General features: G+C 44.9%; 1 protein-coding gene across 2 annotated transcripts in view; it reads right to left on the bottom strand.

The window, feature by feature from the left end:
* Nucleotides 1-26,555, bottom strand: part of LOC139577267 (transmembrane protein 132C) — a 491,028-nt gene extending 464,473 nt beyond the window's left edge. For both annotated transcript variants that reach the window (XR_011675244.1, XM_071404264.1), the window contains exon 1: nt 25,798-26,555. Coding sequence is in view for 1 of the 2 variants with exons in the window: in XM_071404264.1 (XP_071260365.1) it covers nt 25,798-25,873 (76 nt within the window). In the remaining variant the exon portion in view is untranslated. The remainder of the gene's footprint in view (nt 1-25,797) is intronic.
* Between the last annotated feature and the right edge of the window lie 251 nt (nt 26,556-26,806).

Below are 26,806 nucleotides of genomic sequence, written 5' to 3'. Positions count from 1 at the left end.
GTGGCCAAACAAAACCATTTCCAGTGAATTGTCCTGCTGTGGTTAAGAGTATGACCTAAGCTGGCTGACAGCTGACGAGTCACCCTCCGAAGCCCCGCACAAGCCCTCTGATGCATTACCGCCATTACACAGCAGCCCTCTACAGCTGTTACCACTGTGCACAGGCCCGGTGACGGCACGGCAACACTGTCGTTGCTCTGACACCTCGGGTAGCACATGTTAATCACCAGCAAGGCTGGGGAGGGAGGCAGCAGCGACAACATAGAACAATAACTAGCCTTGAAGAGAGGGTGTGGTGAGGGTTAGGGGGCGGGGGGGTAGTGAAGAGAGGGTGTGGTGAGGGTTAGGGGGCGGGGGGGTAGTGAAGAGAGGGTGTGGTGAGGGTTAGGGGGCGGGGGGGTAGTGAAGAGAGGGTGTGGTGAGGGTTAGGGGGCGGGGGGGTAGTGAAGAGAGGGTGTGGTGAGGGTTAGGGGGCGGGGGGGTAGTGAAGAGAGGGTGTGCTGAGGGTTAGGGGGCGGGGGGGTAGTGAAGAGAGGGTGTGGTGAGGGTTAGGGGGCGGGGGGGTAGTGAAGAGAGGGTGTGGTGAGGGTTAGGGGGCGGGGGGGTAGTGAAGAGAGGGTGTGCTGAGGGTTAGGGGGCGGGGGGGTAGTGAAGAGAGGGTGTGGTGAGGGTTAGGGGGCGGGGGGGTAGTGAAGAGAGGGTGTGGTGAGGGTTAGGGGGCGGGGGGGTAGTGAAGAGAGGGTGTGGTGAGGGTTAGGGGACAGGGCAGGTGGGGAGGTAAATGTCTCTCCATTTCTCTGTCTATCCCCCTCTCTTTATCTTCCTCTGTCTCTGTCTCTGTCTATCCCCCTTTCACTCTCTCCCCCTCACTCACCCACTCGACCTCCCTCCCTACCCCTCATTTACTCAAACCTCTCCCAACTTCTTAAGGCTAAGGGGCAGTATTTTGACGTCCGGATGAAAAGCGTCCCCAAAGTAAACTGCCTGTTACTCAGGCCCAGAAGCTAGGATATGCATATAATTGGTAGATTTGGATAGAAAACCCTCTAAAGTTACTAAAACTGTTAAAATACTGTCTGTGAGGATAACAGAACTGATTTGGCAGGTGAAACCCCGAGGACAAACCATCCAGGGAAACAATCCAGGTCATAGAATTTTCCAATAGTTTTCTATGGGAAACCCTATTTTTTAGGAGCCTGGTTGTAGTTCCTATGGCTTCCACTAGATGTCAAAAGTCTTTAGAAATTGGTCAATGTTTTTTCTTTTGAGAAATTAAGAAGTAGTGCTATTCATTCCATGTGTCACTCTGAAGGTCCCTACTATTTCGGTGCGCGTGAACAGGAGCGCGCTCCGTTTTATTTTTCTTCGGTATTGGAAACCGATTATCCCGTCTTAAATTGTATCGATTATTTACATTTTAGGATACCTGAGGTTGGATTAGGAACGTTGTTTGAAATGTTTGGACCAAGTTTACAGGTAACTTATTAGATACTTTGTAGTCATGTTGGGGGAGTTGGAACCGGTGTATTTCTGAATCAAACGCGGCAAATAAATGGACATTTTGTGGATATAAAGAATTTATCGAACAAAACGACCATTCATTGTGTCACTGAGACATTTGGGATGCAAAAAGAAGATCTTCATAGGTAAGGCATTTATTATATTGTTATTTCTGACTTTTGTGTCGCACCTGCCTAGTTGAAAGATGATTTTCATTATGCGGTGCGCTGTCCTCAGATAATCGTATGGTCTGCTTTTGCCGTAAAGCCTTTTTGAAATCTAACACAGCGGCTGGATTAACAAGAAGTTAAGCTTTATTTTGATGTATTACACTTATATTGTCGTGAATGTTGAATATTGATATTTCTGTAGTTTGAATTTGGCGCTCTGCAATTTCACTGGATGTTGTCAAATCTATCCCGCTGAACGGGATTGACGCGTGAAGGGATCACTAAGAGGTTAACAGGGGGTCTGTCTTTCTGCTGGGGTCTGCAGGTCTCAGAGGTCTCTCTAACAGGGGGTCTGTCTTTCTGCTGGGGTCTGCAGGTCTCAGCAGTTGTAGAAAGAGCACACTTTAATCCTTAAAGATCCAACAACAAGAACGAGGCCCACCGGATCGATGCACCAAGCCCTTTCTCAGCCCACGTACACTGATGATCTCAGAGCAGTGGCTGGGTCAAAAGATGTCCTCCGTCCATCCACACTCATATGCAAACACAAACACTGGGTGAAAAAAAAGAGAGAGAGAGCGAGCGAGCGAGAGAGAGGCTATCCCAGTGCAAACGGATAGCCCGGGAGAGCAATAATGAAATCATCACTCTGTTTCTCTGATACAACCCTTAATTACCTCTCAGAGGAAAATCTAATGGCTAAACAGCACTTAAACAGTATGCTGGGGGGCGGGCTGGGAGAAAGCACTAAGCATCTCTCTCTCTCTCTCTCTCTCTCTCTCTCTCTCTCTCTCTCTCTCTCTCTCTCTCTCTCTCTCTCTCTCTCTCTCTCTCTCTCTCTCTCTCTCTCTCTCTCTCTCTCTCTCTCTCTCTCTCTCTCTCTCTCTCTCTCTCTCTCTCTCTCTCTCTCTCTCTCTCTCTCTCTCTCTCTCTCTCTCTCTCTCTCTCTCTCTCTCTCTCTCTCTCTCCACCTCTCTCTCTCTCTCTCCACCCCTCTCTCTCTCTCTCCACCCCTCTCTCTCTCTCTCCACCCCTCTCTCTCTCTCTCCACCCCTCTCCCATCACTGTAAAACACCACAGAGAAAGGTAGTGAGTGTTCAGATGATGGCGGGTCCTTATCTGGGCCAAGCAGACTCTGCTATCTCCATGCCCTCGAGGCAGTAGACGAACTCCGTTAACTTCTTCAACCTGCCGCCCGCCCAACGCTGACAGACACAGGTGAGCGACAGACGCCATTACCAAACGGAGAAGAAGTCTGCCCACGGCGGAATACCATTAGCGTCCAGTAAAATGTCAGGGGCCAGGCCCATCCGCAGTTGACGGAGCGTACAGACAAAATGTCAGCCGTTGCGTCAAGATGGCGGATGGCGAAGAGAAGAAGGAAGAGAAGATGGGTTGAGGATTGAGGGAGAATGGGATTTTGAGTGGGTGCTTGAGGGAGCGACCTTGCTTAAAGCGTGGATGGTCGCTTGTCGGATTTGAGGTGGAAAGAACTGACGTGTGTAGTGCACTATAGGTATCTGCGTACCAAATGGCACCCTATTCCCTAGATAGACCAGAGCCTAGATAGACCAGGGCCTATTCCCTAGATAGACCAGGGCCTATTCCCTAGATAGACCAGGGCCTATTCCCTAGATAGACCCAGGGCCTATTCCCTAGATAGACATGGGACTGTTCCCTAGATAGACCAGAGCCTAGATAGACCGGGGCCTATTCCCTAGATAGACCCAGGGCCTATTCCCTAGATAGACCAGGGCCTATTCCCTAGATAGACCAGGGCCTATTCCCTAGATAGACCAGGGCCTATTCCCTAGATAGACCAGGGCCTATTCCCTAGATAGACCAGGGCCTATTCCCTAGATAGACCCAGGGCCTATTCCCTAGATAGACCAGGGACTGTTCCCTAGATAGACCAGAGCCTAGATAGACCGGGGCCTATTCCCTAGATAGACCAGGGCCTGTTCCCTAGATAGACCAGGGCCTATTCCCTAGATAGACCAGGGCTATTCCCTAGATAGACCAGGGCCTGTTCCCTAGATAGACCAGGGCCTGTTCCCTAGATAGACCAGGGCCTGTTCCCTAGATAGACCAGGGCCTATTCCCTAGATAGACCCGGGCCTATTCCCTAGATAGACCAGGGCCTGTTCCCTAGATAGACCAGGGCCTGTTCCCTAGATAGACCAGGGCCTGTTCCCTAGATAGACCAGGGCCTGTTCCCTACCAGGGCCTAGATAGACCAGGGCCTAGATAGACCAGGGCCTATTCCCTAGATAGACCAGGGCCTGTTCCCTAGATAGACCAGGGCCTGTTCCCTAGATAGACCAGGGCCTGTTCCCTAGATAGACCAGGGCCTGTTCCCTAGATAGACCAGGGCCTGTTCCCTAGATAGACCAGGGCCTGTTCCCTAGATAGACCAGGGCCTGTTCCCTAGATAGACCAGGGCCTGTTCCCTAGATAGACCAGGGCCTGTTCCCTAGATAGACCAGGGCCTGTTCCCTAGATAGACCACGGCCTGTTCCCTAGATAGACCAGGCCTGTTCCCTAGATAGACCAGGGCCTATTCCCTAGAGAGACCAGGGCCTATTCCCTAGAGAGACCAGGGCCTATTCCCTAGATAGACCAGGGCCTGTTCCGTAGATAGACCAGGGCCTATTCCCTAGATAGACCAGGGCCTATTCCCTAGATAGACCAGGGCCTGTGGTCAAACGTAGTGCACAATATAGCAAATATGATGAAAATGTGAGTGAAGCGAGAAAGTTGTGTGATCTTACACCAAGAATTCCTCCCTCCTTATCTTCCCCTCTGTTCTGCATTCTCACCAGCCACCACTGGCAGCAGTGTACACACAAGGTCACCGGTAAAGCATCGGGGTAGTAGGAGGGTACAGCATGGGGGCGTATGAATGACGGAGGAGATACGTGGGCGGATGGCCACGGGTGCCGTGACTCGGCAGGACGGGCACCACGGCGATAAATAATCGCCTCCGGAGCGGGGCACTAATGAGCGTCGTGCCCCACCCTCCCCTCTCCTCGATCGCCGTCCACTTGGCGGTGGAGAGAGATCCATCAGCATACCCCCACTGATGGAGTAGAGGTCAACTGTCTCGACCCCGGGGAACTGGCGCCAGGACAACCAGCGCCGCCTTTACGGCCAAGAACCAAGAACAACATGATTCTCATGCCTCAGAGCACAGGGCAGGTGGGACGCCTCCCCCTCCTCCTCCACCAACACCCTGAGCAGAGGGACATATAAAAACATGCTATATTATACTATGGTCTAAATACTGTAGTATTACTGTATTTATACACTATAGTATTCACTGTAGTATTTTTGGATACTGTAGTACAGTGGTCACCAACCGGTCAGCGCGATCTTCAAGGTATTACTTTGTCTGAAAAATACAAACTCTGCCTACCCAGAGGACCGGGAGATCAGTGGCTAAATCGGATAGCCCAGTCTGTGGATAGCTGTCTGTGGACAGCTCAGTCTGTGGACAGCTCAGTCTGTGGACAGCTCAGTCTGTGGACAGCTCAGTCTGTGGACAGCTCAGTCTGTGGACAGCTCAGTTTGATAGCAAACTCAGATTTCAGAGCTCTCAAAACCACGACCAGAGAGAGACTGTCAAAGAATACAGCAAAGAATTCATGTCTAAGTTTTAAAAACACTTTTTATTCAACACTATTACAAAACATAAAATGGCTTCTACTTCCACTCGCGCTGAAGCTGCAATGAATGAGTAGCCAAGTGTTTCCATAGCCCTGCGTTTTTACTATTACTGGCAGCTCTCGTGTCTGTTTTAATATCAAGGAATATTTCACTTTCTCTGGTCATAGGAACAATATGAATTTATGCTTGAGGCCAATGCGGTGTGACTCGAGTTGGAAGACGGTGTCCCCTCTCTCTGGTCAGTCTCACCAGATGAAAGGAGCAGGGACCGTGAGAGGCAGACCCGATCTGCAGCTCTTAATATTGATTTATTTAAACAATTGTTTAACCTTTATTTAACTAGGCAAGCCTTGTTTGCTAGGCAATTCTTGCTTGCTTTTTGACTGCTGTAGTATTTACAGTTTACTATAGTGTATATATACTATAGTGAAAGAAAATTGTAGAATATACTATAGTAATTAAATGTAGTGTTTTTGCGGATTCTTGTATACTGCAGTATTTACTGCAGTGGTTTTGTGTCATGATCTTTGGCATAAAAGTGTGTAGGTGTAAAGGCAGTCATTGTTGTTCTCCTCCTCAGACGAGGAGGAGCATGGATCGGACCAAGATGCGGATTGGTGATTAATCATACTTTTAATGAAAACAGCAAACAAGACACTACAAAACAACAAACGTGACTAACCTTCAACCGTCCTGTGTGGCCCAAACACTGACACAGGAACAAACACCCACAAAACCCCAGTGAAACCCTGGCTGCCTTAGTATGACTCTCAATCAGAGACAAACGATACACACCTGTCTCTAATTGAGAATCATACCAGGCCGAACACAAAACCCAACATAGAAATACAAAACATAGACTACCCACCCAACACTCACGCCCTGACCAATAAAGACATACAAAACAAGAGAAAACAGGTCAGGAACGTGACAGAACCCCCCCCTTAAGGTGCGAACTCCGGGCGCACCAGCACAAAGTCTAGGGGAGGGTCTGGGTGGGCGTCTGTCCACGGTGGCGGCTCTGGCGGTGGACGAGGTCCCCACCCCACCATAGTCACTCCCCGCTTCCGTATCCCCCTCCCAATGACCACCCTCCAACTCAACCCACCTAAATAAAGGGGCAGCATCGGGATAAGGGGCAGCAGCTCCGGGATAAGGGGCAGCAGCTCCGGGATAAGGGGCAGCAGCTCCGGGATAAGGGGCAGCAGCTCCGGGATAAGGGGCAGCAGCTCCGGACTGACTGGCAGCTCCTGACTGTAGGGCAGCTCCTGACTGTAGGGCAGCTCCTGACTGTAGGGCAGCTCCTGACTGTAGGGCAGCTCATGACTGTAGGGCAGCTCATGACTGTAGGGCAGCTCATGACTGTAGGGCAGCTCATGACTGTAGGGCAGCTCATGACTGTAGGGCAGCTCATGACTGTCTGACGGCTCCGGCAGATCCTGTCTGGTTGGCGTCTCTGGCAGATCCTGTCTGGTTGGCGTCTCTGGCAGATCCTGTCTGGTTGGCGTCTCTGGCAGATCCTGTCTGGTTGGCGGCCCTGGCAGATCCTGACTGACGACTGGCTCTAGCGGCTCCTGACTGACTATCGGCTCTGACGGCTCGGGACAGACGGGCGGCTCTAATGGCTCGGGACAGACGGATGGCTCAGACGGCACTGGGCAGACAGATGGCTCAGATGGCGCTGGGGAGACGGATGGCTCAGATGGCGCTGGGGAGACGGATGGCTCAGATGGCGCTTGGCAGACGGGCAGTTCAGGCGCCGCTGGGCAGACGGGCAGTTCAGGCACCGCTGGGCAGACGGGCCGTTCAGGCACCGCTGGGCAGACGGCAGACTCTGGCCGGCTGAGACGCACTATAGGCCTGGTGCGTGGTACCGGAACTGGAGGTACCGGGCTGAGGGCACGCACCTCAGGGCGAGTGCGGGGAACAGGAACAGGGCACACTGGACTCTCGTGGCGCACTCTAGGCCTGGTGCGTGGTACCGGAACTGGAGGTACCGGGCTGAGGGCACGCACCTCAGGGCGAGTGCGGGGAGAAGGAACAGTGCGTCCAGGGCTCTGGAGACGCACAGGAGGCTTGGTGCGTGGTGCCGGAACTGGAGGCACTGGGCTGGAGACACGCACCATAGGGAGAGTGCGTGGAAGAGGAACAGGGCTCTGGAGATGCACTGGAAGCCTGGTGCGTGGTGTAGGCACTGGTGGTACTGAGCTGGGGTGGGAAGGTGGCGCCGGATATACCGGACCGTGAAGGAGGACACGTGCTCTTGAGCACCGAGCCTCCCCAACCTTACCAGGTTGAATGGTCCCCGTAGCCCTGCCAGTGCGGCGAGGTGGAATAGCCCGCACTGGGCTATGCAGGCGAACCGGGGACACCACCTGTAAGGCTGGTGCCATGTACGCCGGCCCGAGGAGACGTACTGGAGACCAGATACGTTGGGCCGGCTTCATGGCACTCGGCTCGATGCCCAACCTAGCCCTCCCAGTGCGGCAAAGGTGGAATAGCCCGCACTGGGCTAAGCACGCGTACTGGGGACACCGTGCGCTTTACCGCATAACACGGTGTCTGACCAGTACGGCGCCCTCTTACTCCACGGCAAGCCCGGGGAGTTGGCTCAGGTATCCAACCCGGCTTCGCCACACTCCCCTTTAGCCCCCCCCCAAGAAATTTTTGGGTGAGCCTCTCGGGCTTCCAGCCTGTCATACGTGCTGCCTCCTCAATCCACCGCTCCTGGGCTGTGGCTGCCTTCTTCTCCTCCCGCGAGCGGCGATTCACACCAACCTTAGCCCAGGGTCCTTCTCCGTTGAATATTTGTTCCCAACTCCATTCCTCTTCTCTCCATTGCTTTAGTTCCTTTCCTCCGGCTCCAATCCGCTTGGTCCTGTTGTGGTGGGTGTTTCTGTACAGGCAGTCATTGTTGTTCTCCTCCTCAGACGAGGAGGAGCATGGATCGGACCAAGATGCGGATTGGTGATTAATCATACTTTTAATGAAAACAGCAAACAAGACACTACAAAACTACAAAAGTGACTAACCTTCAACCGTCCTGTGTGGCCCAAACACTGACACAGGAACAAACACCCACAAAACCCCAGTGAAACCCTGGCTGCCTTAGTATGACTCTCAATCAGAGACAAACGATACACACCTGTCTCTAATTGAGAATCATACCAGGCCGAACACAAAACCCAACATAGAAATACAAAACATAGACTACCCACCCAACACTCACGCCCTGACCAATAAAGACATACAAAACAAGAGAAAACAGGTCAGGAACGTGACAGTAGGTAGGTAGGCTGAATGGATATTCTGAATAGAGCACAATATGGTCTATACTTGGCATGTAGGTTTCTCAGTTATGGGTTGCACAAATTGGGATATGTAGTATTTACTAGTGTTTTTGCGGACATTTTAGTAGTATTTACTACAGTGTTTTTTTTGCGGATAATACTGTTGTATTTACTACTATAGTAGTCTACAACATACTACAACATTCTATAGGAAGTAATACACATAACCAAGGGATAATATAGTATTCTACAGTAAATTACAGCTTACTACAGAATTCTTTAGTAAGTAGTGTAGTATTATATAGTAAACTGTAGTATTTTTTTAGCTGACCCAAAATCACTTCAATCACTGCTAACTCCCTCCTCAGTGCATGGCTAATAGGACATGGCCAGAAACACTAAGCTAACCCCCACTCACCTACCACAGTAAATAATCATGATAGTGGAACTCAGGTAAAGATATGCAGAATTACACTTCATTAGCATAATGCAGAGGTTATTTCCCTGACTATTTAAAGTGGAGAGAGCGAGAGACAGAGAGAGAGACAGAGAGAGAGAGGCAGAGAGAGAGACAGAGAGAGAGAGGCAGAGAGAGAGAGGCAGAGAGAGAGAGGCAGAGAGAGAGAGAGAGACAGAGATCGGCCACCCCAGAGCATCTCTTGGCTCTCTTAAAAGTCGCTAATTGCTTCCTCCCCTAAACAATCAGGAGGCACTTCTGACAAGACCGCCGCTAGTGTTGAGCGATTAGTGCTTTTTGAGGTCGGTTCGGTTTTGGTTCGATTACTAAAAAAAAAAAAAATCGCTGTTTCGATTTTCATAATTTTTTTAAACATTAAATGTATTATTAAAGAATTCCTTTTTTGAGCTTTTTAATGTAAATTCCAAAACCAAAAATAGTGAACATTGAATTGCCAAAACATTGAAAATATTCCATTGTCTCTGTCAGGGTGGCAGGTAGCCTCGTGGTTAGAGCGTTGGATGTAATAGATAAGGCAACCGGAAGGTTGCAAGATCAAATCCCTGAGCTGACAAGGTGAAAATCTGTTGTTCTGCCTGTAACGGCAGTCCTCCTCCTCTTCATCTGAAGAGGAGGAGTATTGAGGGAACCAAGGCGCAGCGTAGTGAAATGACATACTTTATTAACGAAAACACGAACTTGACTAAACTAACAAAAACAACAAACGGTGTAGACAGACCTAGACGACGAACTCACATAAAACAAGAAGAACGCACGAATAGGACATATAGACTACACAAACCGAACAAACCGTACACAGTCCCGTATGGTGCAAACAATTACACAGACACGGAAGACAATCACCCACAACGAACACTGTGACAACGCCTACCTAAATATGACTCTTAATTAGAGGAACGCCAAACACCTGCCTCTAATTAAGAGCCATACCAGGCAACCCAAAAACCAACACAGAAACAGAAAACATAGAATGCCCACCCAACCTCACGTCCTGACCAACTAACACACATAAACTAACAGAAATAGGTCAGGAACGTGACACTGCCCCTGAACAAGGCAGTTAACCCACTGTTCTTAGGCTGTCATTGAAAATAAGAATTTGTTCTTACCTGACTTGCCTAGTAAAATAAATAAAAAGGTGCATATTGGGTGAACAAATAGGAAGTTACTATAAAATATTTCAGCATCGTATATTACATATATGATGACTTTTTTTGTTTTGTTGAAAGTCATCCTCTCATCTCTGCTCAGGCAGTAGCAGTCAGCCAGACAATGTTATCTCTGTTCTCCCCATACTGTACTGTCTTCAGTCATCCTATTTAGCTCGCCTGCCTAAGTATGCTGCAGAGCTGTCTGACAAAATCATTTTACTAGTTCTTCAAAGTAGATAAGGCACACTTTCGTGAACTGTCTCTGTCCCTCATCGTTGTGTTTTGTGCGGTCTGTGTGTATCTAACCTAACGTAGCAGGCGTAAAAGTGTATCTGTTCAGAGATCTGTATATAATGATGAGATGCTCATGCCCCAACAATGGGAGTCGTTGTTCCAAAGGCGGGAATGCAGCCAACAAGTTTAGGTCCAAAATAAGCCAATAGAAACACATTAAACCTCTCGCTCGCCTCTTCCTCTCTGACCCATGTCCAAGCCAGAAAAAAACTGCCGCAATGGATTATGGTCATTCTAGTTCATTACCACGTTTCTGAGCTGAACTAGGTTGACTTTAATGAAAACCACAACTCCCTTCAGCCCAGCGTACCACATAGGTCTAAAGTTGATTTCTCTCATGAATGATTTGATTTCTCTCTAGAGAAACGGCGCATTGGACTCACCCCCCCCCAAAAAAAACTAAATTGAATTCAAGTAATTGAACTGACGTCGGACACAAAACATTGTTGGTTATTAATCGCGCAGCAGGAACTGCCACAAATGTTATTCCACTCACAGAGTGAGAGATGGTTGTAAACATGTACAAACCATTTACTGTATGTAAAGCATTCGACTGGTTTGTAAACATCATAAAATGAGGTAATGCCAAGGACTTCTATATAGTAGCCTGTATCCTTGTCTCAGTTGTAATAAAGGTACTGTGAATGGTGTTCTGAATGAGCTGAAATGAATTCTGTGGGGTGGTAATGATGAATGTTGTTGATGTTAAAAAATGACAGGAAGTTCTCTCTCTCTCTCTCGCTCTCGAATAATAATATACTACACACTGTAGTATCCCTCGATCATGTATAGTACTTACTATAGCATGTTATAGAATACTGTAGAATACTACAGTATTATTCACACAAAAAAAACTATTGTAAATACTACAGTATTGTCCGCAAAAATACTACACCTTTTTTTAACTATAGTAAATAATACAGTATTTAATGTACATATACTCTGCCCAATCCCCTCCCCATATCCCAAAGTGTGCCGCCCATAAGTGATAATCCTACATGCCAAGTATACACCATATATTGTGTTCCCTGCAGGTTTCAGAAAAGAGCAGAAGCTCTGAACTATCTGTCCTACCCACAGGTTATGGAAAATGTGTTATTTCTCCAGTAGGTTTACTGAACGGGAAAGCCTTCACTTCTGTCAAAGATTATACAACAAAAACACTACAGTAAATACTACAATCAACAGTAAATACTACAATCAACAGTAAATACTACAATCAACAGTAAATACTACAATCAGTAAATATTACAATCAACAGTAAATACTACAATCAACAGTAAATACTACAATCAACAGTAAATACTACAATCAGTAAATACTACAATCAACAGTAAATACTACAATCAACAGTAAATACTACAATCAGTAAATACTACAATCAACAGTAAATACTACAATCATGGTGAATGGTAGCATCAAAAACATTACATTAATTACTATAGTATATACTACATTTGTATTTTCCTACAGTATTTATACTATAGTTAACTGTAAATACTAAAGTAAATACTGTAAAAAAGAAACACTACAGTGTTTATAGTATATAGTATGCTACAGTGAATAAGGCCAGAGGAGGTGTGGTATATGGCAAATATACCACGGCTAAGGGCTGTTCTTAGGCAAGACGCAACGCAGAGTGCCTGGATACAGCCCTTAGCCGTGGTATATTAGCCATATACCAAAAACCCCCGAGGTGCCTTATTAGTATTATAAACTGGTTACCAACGTAATTAGAGCAGTAAAAATAAATGTTTTGTCATACCCGTGGTATACGGTCTGATATACCACGGGTGTCAGCCAATCAGCATTCAGGGCTGGAACCACCCAGTTCATAATATAGTATTTATAGAGCTGGAGAGAGGAAGTGAGAGAAAAGGGAGGAGAGGACCGACGTGCTATAGTATTTATAGAGCTGGAGAGAGGAAGTGAGAGAAAAGGGAGGAGAGGACCGACGTGCTATAGTATCTTTTCATGTCGGTCCTCTCCTCCCTTTTCTCTCACTTCTTCTCTCCAGCTCTCTTGGGCCCACTGTAAGCCCAGTCTAGGACGATGGCCTTGTTCGGCCCATTATAATGTGTTCTGGCAGGCTGGAACAAATGACATCAAGTGGCGAAGCTGAAAGAGCCAACCACACAAAGCTTGTCTCGCTCATGTTAAACCAACTGATTACAGAAAGAACATCTGCATCGAAATGGGCCACTCTTCATCTAATTTTCACCAATGAACTAAACCCAATGAACTAAACCCAATGAACTAAAACCAATGAACTAAACCAATGAACTAAACCCAATGAACTAAACCAATGAACTAAACCCAATGAACTAAACCCAATGAACTAAACCAATGAACTAAACCAATGAACTAAACCAATGAACTAAACCAATGAACTAAACCCAATGAACTAAACCAATGAACTAAACCAATGAACTAAACCCAATGAACTAAACCCAATGAACTAAAACCAATGAACTAAACCCAATGAACTAAACCAATGAACTAAACCAATGAACTAAACCCAATGAACTAAACCAATGAACTAAACCCAATGAACTAAACCCAATGAACTAAAACCAATGAACTAAACCCAATGAACTAAACCAATGAACTAAACCAATGAACTAAACCCAATGAACTAAACCAATGAACTAAACCCAATGAACTAAACCAATGAACTAAACCAATGAACTAAACCCAATGAACTAAACCAATGAACTAAACCAATGAACTAAACCCAATTAACTAAACCAATGAACTAAACCCAATGAACTAAACCAATGAACTAAACCAATGAACTAAACCCAATGAACTAAACCCAATGAACTAAACCCAATGAACTAAACCCAATGAACTAAACCCAATGAACTAAAACCAATGAACTAAACCAATGCCTTGATGCCAGTTGTGGCTTTGTCAAATTCTGGTTCTGCAGTTTAGTCAGCTACTCTCACCGCCCCACAATAATGACAGAGAATGACAGGATAAATCTGGAGTGGTCTGGGCGAAGGGACGCTCCTGTTAGTCAATCTAGCTGGAATGTTACATTTATTTCTGTTGGCTTTTAGAGGCAATTCTTCAGTGTATCCATTTTAGATTAAGTTAATTTAGCCATAATCCGACAAAGATTTGTTCCATCTCAAGATTCAGACTGTATTTGTCTGCATATCTCTTAAGTCAATGACAAGTTTAAATACGGTCACTTAAACTAAAGTGGACCAATCACGTGAGAGATTCAGTTTACTAGAGTTGGACGTGGGAACAGAGAGTGTTTTAAGGGCCAAGACAGATGATAGGATGAGAGACTTTAGTATGGACTTTGTCCAGGAAGACAGTGTGTCCCATTTGGAAAAGATATAGAATAAGACTCTTATATGTTCTACCTGGATCTTGTCAGTAAAATATCTGATAGCAAACACAAGATTCACAGAAGATTCTTGTAATATCTGATTTATATGGGTGGTTAACATTTAGACATAACAGACATGTTGCATATATTAAATATAAAACCATACCAGAGACATGTAAGCTAAGCCTTCTGAGGTCAGTATACAGTACACGCTACACGCTACAGTCAGTAGACAGTACACACTACAGTTAGTATACAGTACACGCTACACACTACAGTTGGTATACAGTACATGCTACACGCTACAGTCAGTAGACAGTACACGCTACAGTTGGTATACAGTACACGCTACACGCTACAGTCAGTATACAGTACACGCTACAGTCAGTATACAGTACACGCTACAGTCAGTATACAGTACACGCTACAGTCAGTATACAGTACACGCTGAGGTCAGTATACAGTACACGCTACACGCTACAGTCAGTATACAGTACACGCTACAGTCAGTATACAGTACGCGCTACATGCTACAGTCAGTATACAGTACACGCTACAGTTGGTATACAGTACACGCTGAGGTCAGTATACAGTATACAGTACACGCTGAGGTCAGTATACAGTATACGGTACACGCTACAGTCGGTATACAGTACACGCTACACGCTACAGTTGGTATACAGTACACGCTACACGCTACAGTCAGTTTACAGTACACGCTACACGCTACAGTCAGTTTACAGTACACGCTACAGTCAGTATACAGTACACGCTACACGCTACAGTCAGTATACAGTACACGCTACACGCTACAGTCAGTATACAGTACACGCTACAGTCAGTATACAGTACACGCTACAGTCAGTATACAGTACACGCTACAGTCAGTATACAGTACACGCTACAGTCGGTATACAGTACACGCTACAGTCGGTATACAGTACACGCTACAGTCGGTATACAGTACACGCTGAGGTCAGTATACAGTACACACTGAGGTCAGTATACAGTACACACTGAGGTCAGTATACAGTACACGCTACACACTGAGGTCAGTATACAGTACACGCTACACACTGAGGTCAGTATACAGTACACGCTACACACTGAGGTCAGTATACAGTACACGCTACACACTGAGGTCAGTATACAGTACACGCTACACACTGAGGTCAGTATACAGTACACGCTACACACTGAGGTCAGTATACAGTACACGCTACATACGAAAGTCAAAGCACCTGTTGCATGTATTGTATAAAAAAACATACGAGAGACACACATTTCAAAGCTCTGGCATACCACTGTCTGACGTCATTAACGCAGTGAAATGAGATTCTTGTTGAAAACATAAGCAAAGTCCGTCTCAAGGAGGAGAGTAGGAGAGGAGTAGAGTAGAGAAGAGGAGTAGAGAAGAGGAGTAGGAGAGGAGTAGAGAAGAGGAGAGGAGTAGAGTAGAGGAGTAGGAGAGGAGTAGAGAAGAGGAGTAGGAGAGGAGTAGAGTAGAGAAGAGGAGTAGAGAAGAGGAGTAGGAGAGGAGTAGAGAAGAGGAGTAGGAGAGGAGTAGAGTAGAGAAGAGGAGTAGAGAATAGGAGTAGGAGAGGAGTAGAGTAGAGAAGAGGAGTAGAGAAGAGGAGTAGGAGAGGAGTAGAGTAGAGAAGAGGAGTAGAGAACAGGAGTAGATTAGAGAAGTGGAGTAGATTAGAGAAGAGGAGTAGGAAGAGGAGTAGATTAGAGAAGTAGATTAGAGAAGGGGAGTAGGAAGAGGAAGAGGAGTAGATTAGAGAAGAGGAGTAGGAAGAGGAGTAGATTAGAGAAGTAGATTAGAGAAGGGGAGTAGGAAGAGGAGTAGATTAGAGAAGATGAGTAGATTAGATTAGAGAAGAGGAGTAGATTAGATTAGAGAAGAGGAGTAGATTAGAGAAGAGGAGTAGGAAGATGAGTAGATTAGAGAAGAGGAGTAGATTAGAGAAGAGGAGTAGATTAGAGAAGTAGATTAGAGAAAATGAGTAGATTAGAGAAGAGGAGTAGATTGGAGAGGTAGATTAGAGAAGGGGAGTAGATTAGAGAAGAGGAGTAGGTTAGAGAAGATGAGTAGATTAGAGAAATAGATTAGAGAAGAGGAGTAGATTAAAGAAGAGGAGTAGGAGAGGAGTACAGTAGAGAAGTGGAGTAGGAGAGGAGTAGAGAAGAGGAGTAGCAGAGGAGTAGAGTAGAGAAGAGGGGTAGGAGAGGAGTAGAGTAGAGAAGTGGAGTAGGAGAGGAGTAGAGAAGAGGGGTAGGGAGGGGAGTAAAGAAGAGGAGTAAAGAAGAGGGGTAGATTAGAGAAGAGGGGTAGGAAGAGGAAGAGAGTAGAGAAGAGGAGTAAAGAATAGGAGTAAAGAAGAGAAGTAGATTAGAGAAGAGGGGTAGGAAGAGGAAGAGAGTAGAGAAGAGGAGTAAAGAAGAGGAGTAAAGAGGAGGAGAGTAGATTAGAGAAGAGGGGTAGGAAGAGGAGGAGAGTAGAGAAGAGGGGTAGGAAGAGGAGGAGAGTAGAGAAGAGAAGAGGGGTAGGAAAAGGAGGAGAGTAGAGAAAAGGGGTAGGAAGAGAAGTAGATTAGAGAAGAGGGGTGGGAAGAGGAGTAAAGAAGGGGAGGAGAGTAGAGAAGAGGGGTAGGAAGAGGAGGAGAGTGGAGATGAGTGGTAGGAAGAGAAGTAGATTAGAGAAGAGGGGTAGGAAGAGGAGTAAAGAAGAGGAGGAGAGTAGAGAAGAGGGGTAGGAAGAGGAGGAGAGTGGAGAAGAGGGGTAGGAAGAGGAGGAAAGTAGAGAAAAGGGGTAGGAAGAGGAGAGAAGAGGAGGAGAGTAGAGAAGAGGGGTAGGAAGAGGAGGAGAGTAGAGAAGAGGGGTAGGAAGAGGAGGAGAGTAGAGAAGAGGGGTAGGAAGAGGAGGAGAGAAGAGGAGTAGAGAAGAGAATAGGGGTAGGAAGAGGAGGACAGTAGAGAAGAGGGGTAGGAAGAGGAGGAGAGTAGAGAAGAGGGGTAGGAAGAGGAGGAGGACAGGAGGAGGAATGACCGATAGCAGCCATGAATGTATTTAGGGAGAGGACAGAAGAGGAGGAGGAAGAATCCAGGAGGAGGGAGGAATTACTTTGATAGCAGCAGTGAATCTATTTAGTTATTAACTAAGTGAAGATCTCTCAACAATCTTTTTCACTATAGAACATTGGTAGTAGTCAGTGACAAATATCAAAGCTAAGCAATGCTGGTGCTTGGTTAAAACCCTGGATGAGAGACCAACGTCATAGCTGTAGTTAAATCAACTGTCCAGTAGGAGGTGCTGCCAACCATAATCATGGAAACTCATTCCTGAACATGTATATACAAATATTGTATTTTCATTATAGCAATTGTCATGTTTTTTTATATGTTGGCTTAAATAATAAAAAATTAAGGGCCCATCTTTATCTGGCATGAATGAGTCAATGTCTGCATCAAAAGACCTCAAGACATGGTGAAAAAAGGATAAAAAAGGAAATGGAAATAGAGATAGAGGGGATAAAGTGAGGATAAAGAGATAGAGGGGATAAAGTGAGGATAAAGAGGATAATGAGGGGGTAAAGAGAGGATAAAGAGGATAATGACGGGTAAAGAGAGGATAAAGAGAGAGAGATAGAGGGGATAAAGGGAGGATAAAGAGATAGAGGGGATAAAGTGATAGAGGGGATAATGAGGGGGTAAAGAGAGGATAAAGAGAGAGAGATAGAGGGGATAAAGGGAGAGAGATAGAGGGGATAAAGAGAGAGGATATAGAGAGGATAGAGATGATAAAGAGATAGAGGGGATAAAGTGAGGATAAAGAGATATGGGGGATAAAGAGAGGATAAAGAGATGAGAGGATAAAGAGAGAGAGATAGAGGGGATAAAGAGAGAGAGGATAAAGAGAGGATAGAGATGATAAAGAGATAGAGGGGATAAAGTGAGGATAAAGAGAGGTTAGAGATGATAAAGAGATAGAGGGGATAAAGTGAGGATAAAGAGATATGGGGGATAAAGAGAGGATAAAGAGAGAGAGGATAAAGAGAGGATAGAGAGATATAGGGAATAAAGAGGATAACAATATAGAGGGGATAAAGAGATAGAGGGGATAATGAGAGAGAGAGGGGATAAAGAGAGGATAAATAAATGATAGAGATAGAGAGGATAAATAGAGTAAAAAGAGAGAGAGGAAAATGCACAAAAAGCGCATGTGTGTGACAGGTAGAAAGAGAGAGTGAGGGATAAGAAAGAGGGAGAGACAGATGGAATCAAGTACCTCGAGAAAGTGTTTGAGAAAGCAAGTGAAAGGGGAGAATAGCATTGTGAATGGTAGCATCAGAATAGCATGGTGAATGGTAGCATCAGAATATCATGGTGAATGGTAGCATCAGAACAGCATGGTGAATGATAGCATCAGAATATCATGGTGAATGGTAGCATCAGAATATCATGTTGAATGGTAGAATCAGAATATCATGTTGAATGGTAGAATCAGAATAGCATGGTGAATGGTAGCATCAGAATATCATGGTGAATGGTAGCATCAAAATAGCATGGTGAATGGTAGCATCAACATATCATGGTGAATGGTAGCATCAGAATATCATGTTGAATGGTAGCATCAAAATAGCATGGTGAATGGTAGCATCAGAATAGCATGGTGAATGGTAGCATCAACATATCATGGTGAATGGTAGCATCAGAATATCATGTTGAATGGTAGCATCAAAATAGCATGGTGAATGGTAGCATCAAAATAGCATGGTGAATGGTAGCATCAGAATATCATGGTGAATGGTAGCATCAGAATATCATGGTGAATGGTAGCATCAGAATATCATGGTGAATGGTAGCATCGGAATAGCATGGTGAATGGTAGCATCAGAATATCATGGTGAATGGTAGCATCAGAATATCATGGTGAATGGTAGCATCAGAATATCATGGTGAATGGTAGCATCGGAATAGCATGGTGAATGGTAGCATCAGAATAGCATGGTGAATGGTAGCATCGGAATAGCATGGTGAATGGTAGCATCGGAATAGCATGGTGAATGGTAACATCAGAATAGCATGGTGAATGGTAGCATCAGAATAGCATGGTGAATGGTAGCATCAGAATAGCATGGTGAATGGTAGCATCAGAACAGCATGGTGAATGGTAGCATCAGAATATCATGGTGAATGGTAGCATCAGAATATCATGTTGAATGGTAGCATCAGAATATCATGGTGAATGGTAGCATCAAAATAGCATGGTGAATGGTAGCATCAACATATCATGGTGAATGGTAGCATCAGAATATCATGGTGAATGGTAGCATCAAAATAGCATGGTGAATGGTAGCATCAGAATAACATGGTGAATGGTAGCATCGGAATAGCATGGTGAATGGTAGCATCAAAATAGCATGGTGAATGGTAGCATCAGAATATCATGGTGAATGGTAGCATCAACATATCATGGTGAATGGTAGCATCAGAATATCATGGTGAATGGTAGCATCAGAATAGCATGGTGAATGGGAGCATCAGAATAACATGGTGAATGGTAGCATCGGAATAGCATGGTGAATGGTAGCATCAGAATAGCATGGTGAATGGTAGCATCAGAATAGCATGGTGAATGGTAGCATCAACATATCATGGTGAATGGTAGCATCAGAATAGCATGGTGAATGGTAGCATCAGAATAGCATGGTGAATGGTAGCATCAGAATAACATGGTGAATGGTAGCATCAGAATAGCATGGTGAATGGTAGCATCAGAATAGCATGGTGAATGGTAGCATCAGAATAGCATGGTGAATGGTAGCATCAACATATCATGGTGAATGGTAGCATCAGAATAGCATGGTGAATGGTAGCATCAGAATAGCATGGTGAATGGTAGCATCAGAATAACATGGTGAATGGTAGCATCAGAATAGCATGGTGAATGGTAGCATCAGAATAGCATGGTGAATGGTAGCATCAGAATAGCATGGTGAATGGTGGCATCAGAATATCATGGTGAATAGTAGCATCTAACAGAAGCGTGACTCTCCTACACATCTCCTCTCTCAACTGGGTCATTATCTCATTAAGACATTGATGATAATGATCACCCTCATTACCATCTCGGCTCCACAGACGCTAATCTGGTGGGAAATGTCTCCCTGATTGCCACCACCTTAAACCCAAACATGACTTATAGACCCAGCCGTCACACACATGCACGCCATACGCACGCACGCACACACACAAAAACACAGACCTCTCTCGTCAATTATGACTTATAGACTCAGACGTCTGCATGCACGCACACGCACAAAAACACAGACCTCTCTCGTCAATTATGACTTATAGACTCAGACGTCTGCATGCACGCACACACACAAAAACACAGACCTCTCTCGTCAATTATGACTTATAGACTCAGACGTCAAGCACACGCACACGCACACACTCACATGCCTCTTTCGTCAATTATTAAAACACACTCGCACACTTACACAGATAGATTCCCTTTGAGACACAGAGACCCATAGACTCAAAGACTACTTATAAAGGGACAGAGATACATATACCGACTGTACATTCACTTTAAAGAGGATAATAAACAACATAGCCACGTCGCTTTGTCTGTCAACATAGCCACGTCGCTTTGTCTGTCAACATAGCCACGTCGCTTTGTCTGTCAACATAGCCACGTCGCTTTCTCTGTCAACATAGCCACGTCGCTTTCTCTGTCAACATAGCCACGTCGCTTTCTCTGTCAACATAGCCACGTCGCTTTCTCTGTCAACATAGCCACGTCGCTTTGTCTGTCAACATAGCCACGTCGCTTTGTCTGTCAACATAGCCACGTCGCTTTCTCTGTCAACCTAGCCACGTCGCTTTCTCTGTCAACATAGCCACGTCGCTTTCTCTGTCAACATAGCCACGTCGCTTTCTCTGTCAACATAGCCACGTCGCTTTGTCTGTCAACATAGCCACGTCGCTTTCTCTGTCAACATAGCCACGTCGCTTTCTCTGTCAACATAGCCACGTCGCTTTCTCTGTCAACATAGCCACGTCGCTTTCTCTGTCAACATAGCCACGTCGCTTTCTCTGTCAACATAGCCACGTCGCTTTCTCTGTCAACATAGCCACGTCGCTTTGTCTGTCAACATAGCCACGTCGCTTTCTCTGTCAACATAGCCACGTCGCTTTGTCTGTCAACATAGCCACGTCGCTTTCTCTGTCAACATAGCCACGTCGCTTTCTCTGTCAACATAGCCACGTCGCTTTGTCTGTCAACATAGCCACGTCGCTTTCTCTGTCAACATAGCCACGTCGCTTTCTCTGTCAACATAGCCACGTCGCTTTCTCTGTCAACATAGCCACGTCGCTTTCTCTGTCAACATAGCCACGTCGCTTTCTCTGTCAACATAGCCACGTCGCTTTCTCTGTCAACCTAGCCACGTCGCTTTCTCTGTCAACCTAGCCACCAGAGAACAGACAAGGCTAACCTCCACAGGCTAACCTCCACAGGCTAACCTCCACAGGCTAACCTCCACAGGCATACCTCCACAGGCCTCCACAGGCATACCTCCACAGGCTAACCTCCACAGGCTAACCTCCACAGGCTAACCTCCACAGGCTAACCTCCACAGGCTAACCTCCACAGGCTAACCTCCACAGGCTAACCTCCACAGGCTAACCTCCACAGGCTAATCTCCACAGGCTAACCTCCACAGGCACAGACTTGATAATTTTTTTCTCCTCCACCAAATCTGTGTCCTTTGTGTTGTGGTGTGGTGTTTTGTTGTGGTGTGTGTATACACGTTTAACTATACTTGTGAGTACCAGAAATCCTCACAAGAATGGTAAACCAACTAAAATTCAGAGAAGTGAGGACATTTTGCCGGTCCTCACTTGTAAAAAGGCTATTTTAGGCTTAGGGGTTTAGGGTTAGAAATAGGATTAAGGTTAGAGTTCAAGTTCAAGTTAAGGTTAGGGTTAGCGCTTAGGGAAAATAGGATTTTGAATGGAAATCAATTTTTGGTCCCCAAAAAGTCCTGTGTGTGTGTGTTCACGGGTTCAATGCACTCAATGTAAATATGTGAATGAACAAGAGCAAACAACACAACGTAATCAGAGATTTGCTGATATGCCACCTTTACTGTGTAGACGATGAATGATCCAATTGACTGTTTCAGTGCACTGTGGGAAAAACCATCTCTCTCCAGCGGGTTGCATTCCCTATTTCCGATCTAACAACAGAACCCTTCCAGGATAATACACTCCATTCGTTAAATGAAAGGGGAATTGTACAGTTATTCAGTACAGCTTATTCACCAAATACTATAGAACGGGAATTACACTTGAGACTAAACAGACATGCCTTCACTCTCTCCATAAACAGACATGACTTCACTCGCTCTGTAAATGCGCCTGCGACAGAGGAAAATAAGAGAATGTCTGCTCAGCTCCGCCCCGGAACATTTCCATGCATATGTAATATAGTCTGAGGCCTACAAATGTTTCATCCGTGAATTATCTCCATCGTACGGGCTGCCTCTTGTACAACACGCAGACACACACACACACACACACACTTCTTTAAAAAACTGCACACCAGTATTGCAAAGTCTGCCCACTCTAGATACCAGACGCACCACCTCAGTGGTACAGGTGCATTTCATGTCACACACTTAACATCATAAAACAAAAAATATTAAAATAATATATAAAAGCAACAACAAGCCCAAACAAAGACTCTTCATTTTCTTCTATCCTTAATATAAATATGAAAAAAATATATATATAAATATTATGAGTGTTGTGGACATAAATGTGGGTCCCAATTTCAATATTGCTGTTTGAGAGACAAACGGGATATCCGTAAGAGTGGTTTGTGAGCTTCTCCTTACTCCCCACAAATGATAACCACACACACACACCACTGCATCCTCCTGGCATTTGTACTGCAGTAAAAGGGATCTGGGGATAACACTGTTGCTTATTCCAGCTCTAAAGTTCACCGTGAAGGGCACAGTCTGTCCAACGCAGTTTTTAACAGGCACGCACTTTGCGCCTGTAAATGTTATGGGTTCACATTCCTTCACTTTGAAATGTTTCCATCCAATTTGTTGTCTAGAGTCTGGATTTATGATCTAACTACAGAAAGTAACAAGTGGTGTGTGTGTGTGTGTGTGTGTGTGATATTTTGGAGAATGTATAGCCCAGTTATACTTCTGTTGAGAAGTGCAAACATTTGACTAGTTAATAAGTCTGTGAGCTATGAGCAAATGTGAAGGAAAACAAATTAAGATAATCTTATCTTTGTCTTGTGTCAAATTATAGTACTAAACACAATGGTGGTTCGGGGTGGTAAAATGTTGTTGTATAGCATTCAAACTCAATCAATCCCTGACCCAGGTCTAACTCAGGGACTGATCCAGGTCTAAATCAGGAACTGATCTAGGTCTAAATCAGGGACTGATCCAGGTCTAACTCAGGGACTGATCCAGGTCTAACTCAGGGACTGATCCAGGTCTAACTCAGGGACTGATCTAGGTCTAAATCAGGGACTGACCCAGGTCTAAATCAGGGACTGACCCAGGTCTAAATCAGGGACTGACCCAAGTCTAACTCAGGGACTGATCCAGGTCTAAATCAGGGACTGATCCAGGTCTAACTCAGGGACTGATCCAGGTCTAACTCAGGGACTGATCCAGGTCTAACTCAGGGACTGATCCAGGTCTAACTCAAGGACTGATCCAGGTCTAACTCAGGGACTGATCCAGGTCTAAATCGGGGACTGATCCAGGTCTAACTCGGGGACTGATCCAGGTCTAACTCGGGGACTGATCCAGGTCTAAATCAGGGACTGATCCAGGTCTAACTCAGGGACTGATGTAGACCTGGGACACCAGATGGGTGCAATTAATTGTCAGGTAAAACAGAAACACAGCAGGCTCCGGACCTCGTAGGATCAGAGTTGAATATCCCTGCTGTATAGCATGAGAAAAATCAAAGGGAACATCCAGTGACTGCCGAGGGCCGTACACGAGGTATATCAGCTCCTCCGGGAGATGACGCAGATCGGCCCGCTTTGACGATTCTCGTACGCAAACAGATTTATAATATAGCGAAGGAAGATAATAGGCCTACTGTTTAATGTGGAATGCATTGTGTCCGTTTTTGTTGTTGTCGTTGATCTTTCACACAATTTATGGAGACAATTGCCGATATATAATATGCATTGACATTAGGCTACCTATTGTAACTACATGGATTCTGCAGATGCACATGGATTGTCTTTGATGGATAAACTAACAAATGTATGAAAAAAGCTGAATCAGTGTTATGCTTGTTACAATCTAACCGAAACAGAAGACAAGATAACTAACAACAATTGCAAAATTGGCTTTTACGCACGTTTTTGGTGTCTAATTCCTTTTCCAAACTATTATGCATTTGTGATTCAGGCAAAACCTTTTTTTTTACCAGCATCTCAAGCATTGACATTCACATTACTAAACTTAGATTCATATGTCAGTTCAGAGTGGTAGCCTAAATAAACGGGATTCACAGTGGGAACCGTGCGGCGACACGCTTGACTGAAGGCCTTTACCACAAATCAACGCGCAAGGTCAGCTTTCGTTTCCAGAACATTATCCGCTGGCCTTAGCTACTATTACCTTATTGAAGCAGTTCTCCCATGCGCCCAATAAATACGATTTAATTTAACAGCAAAGGTGAAATGTGACCAAATTCCAGTGTGCATTGTTGTGGTCTACTACACGCATGGTCTTTTCCAAGTGCCAAGGGAGCGACTACAGTCATGTTGACAAGCCTAGGTCAGACTAATAAAAAACAATGGGGTAGACTTAACCAGGCTGTTCTTCAAGCGTGTTAATAAACCGATACTCCGCCACAGCTGTTCAGAGTCATTGTTGCTCCAGTTACTTTTCAAAGCCGGGACAAAGGCTGTCCTACACTCTGGCCTCTCCATCGCACAACTGTCAACGGTCTGAGCCATTTACCGTGCACATGTCAAACATTTTGCACAATTGTGACAAATTAAACGCAATCAATGTACGGCCTGTGGTCAAGTTGGAATTAATTTATGTACGTAAACTATCCCGAAAAACGATAACAATCCGTCATGTGATTTAGTAAGCAATGCAGAGCAACATTTGTGTCACAATTGTCCATAGGCTACTCATGAAATAGTTCTCAATCCGGCAAACTAAATAAGGTTCCAATCATTTTATCATTTATCAATGACGATTATAGGCTTTTTTTTAAGTATTTTATATGTGAGTTCACTGCTTCAAAAACAACGTGAGAAAATAGCATACGACGCATGGCCAATGTTCATGCTAAATTTAATGACTTAAAAAGAAGAGAATAAACGCTGTTAACCCAAACCAATGTAACAGAAAAATCCAGAGTGATTTGTCATGGGCCTATTTGAATTGGTTTTAAATAGGCCTAAAATGAAATGTTCCGTTCGAAATAATTGGTTGTTCTGGACATATCCTGTGTTTCACGTCTCTGGTGTAGGTTACATTATATCATGATCGTCATTTCCACACACACACACACACACACACACTATTCTGAATCAACAGGAGTCAAGTAAAGTTTTTTTTAAATACTGTAAAAGTGGCAATCTGGCTATTTCTACATGTGAATCTACAAATGATTCCCAAATATGTTAATGATATGTCATGTAAATAGGCTATCAAATACATCAATAATTATAGCCTAATGGGAGCACGCAAATGACAGGGCGCAGTTGTAGAATGCATAGCTGCCACACAATTCTAATTCATTTTGTGTAAATCGTGAAAACAGTGCATATGTAGACTAACTTATTCTAGAACAAAAGTTTTCCTCTATGGGTTCTTACCTTTCCAAAAAGAAGTCAAAAGAAGCATTGAATAAACCAGAGACGCGTCTCGCATTGCAATCCGTAATGTGTCCATGTTGACGAAGTATTCTCTGCTCGAACAGTTCAGATGAAGGGATGTAATTACTTGTTCTGATGCAAAATATTAATGTCCCATTAGTGTCATAATCTCGGGTTAAATGCACTCCTTTTGTCCCGTGTAGCCTATTTAACTGCACCCGTGTCGACAGTTATACTAAAAACCTTGTCCTCAAAAATACAACGCATTCCGATTCAACTGGCTACATCCCAAAACTGGTAGAACCCCGTAGCCAGTGTTCCGACTGCACTCCTTTTCCCAACCCTTTTCCGTTAGCTTTCTGATATTCACCCTTTTCACGAAAGTTTAAAAACAAGCGGCGAGTACTGTTCAAACTCAGTGCAGGATTTTCAGTGATCCACGTTGATTAAATCCACCCTTCCACGCAAATAGCTTAAAAGCTCCGAGTTGTTCTGGACCGGTTAGACCCCGTCGGCGACGTTCCACCCTCGCTTCTGTGCGGCTGCGCTCGAGCTCTCATCCCTCGTATCTCTTGTATCTGCGATTAAACTTCAAGTGTGTACTTTCTGCGGTGTGGAAGAGAGGAAAGAGAAGGCTACAATTGATGCTTCTACAAGATGCGAGGGACAGTTTAGAGGCGGGATGATAGTGACACATTGGTGAGCCAATAGTTGGTTTTCGAGGAAGCAGGTGAACGAGGATGCAGGGTCGGAGATAGCCAATCAAATGTTAGAAATGTTCCCCAAACAAATAGAAACTGGAATGTGAGGACATTGTCACGCGGGACTCGAAAAAGGAGAGACCTATGACGCGTTCCTCATGTCTATAATACACACTGGAGTGAGTTTAGACAGATACAAAAATAATTATAATAATATATATAATGAATTCATTAAATATCAAATATGGATGGTTAATATTGTTAGGCTTTTATTCTGATAAACGTGGGCGTGAGGTAGATAAAATGTG

Source organism: Salvelinus alpinus, chromosome 5 (assembly GCF_045679555.1).
Source record: "Salvelinus alpinus chromosome 5, SLU_Salpinus.1, whole genome shotgun sequence".
NCBI classification, from domain to species: Eukaryota; Metazoa; Chordata; class Actinopteri; order Salmoniformes; family Salmonidae; genus Salvelinus; species Salvelinus alpinus.
This window is presented reverse-complemented; position numbering and strand designations above follow the sequence as displayed.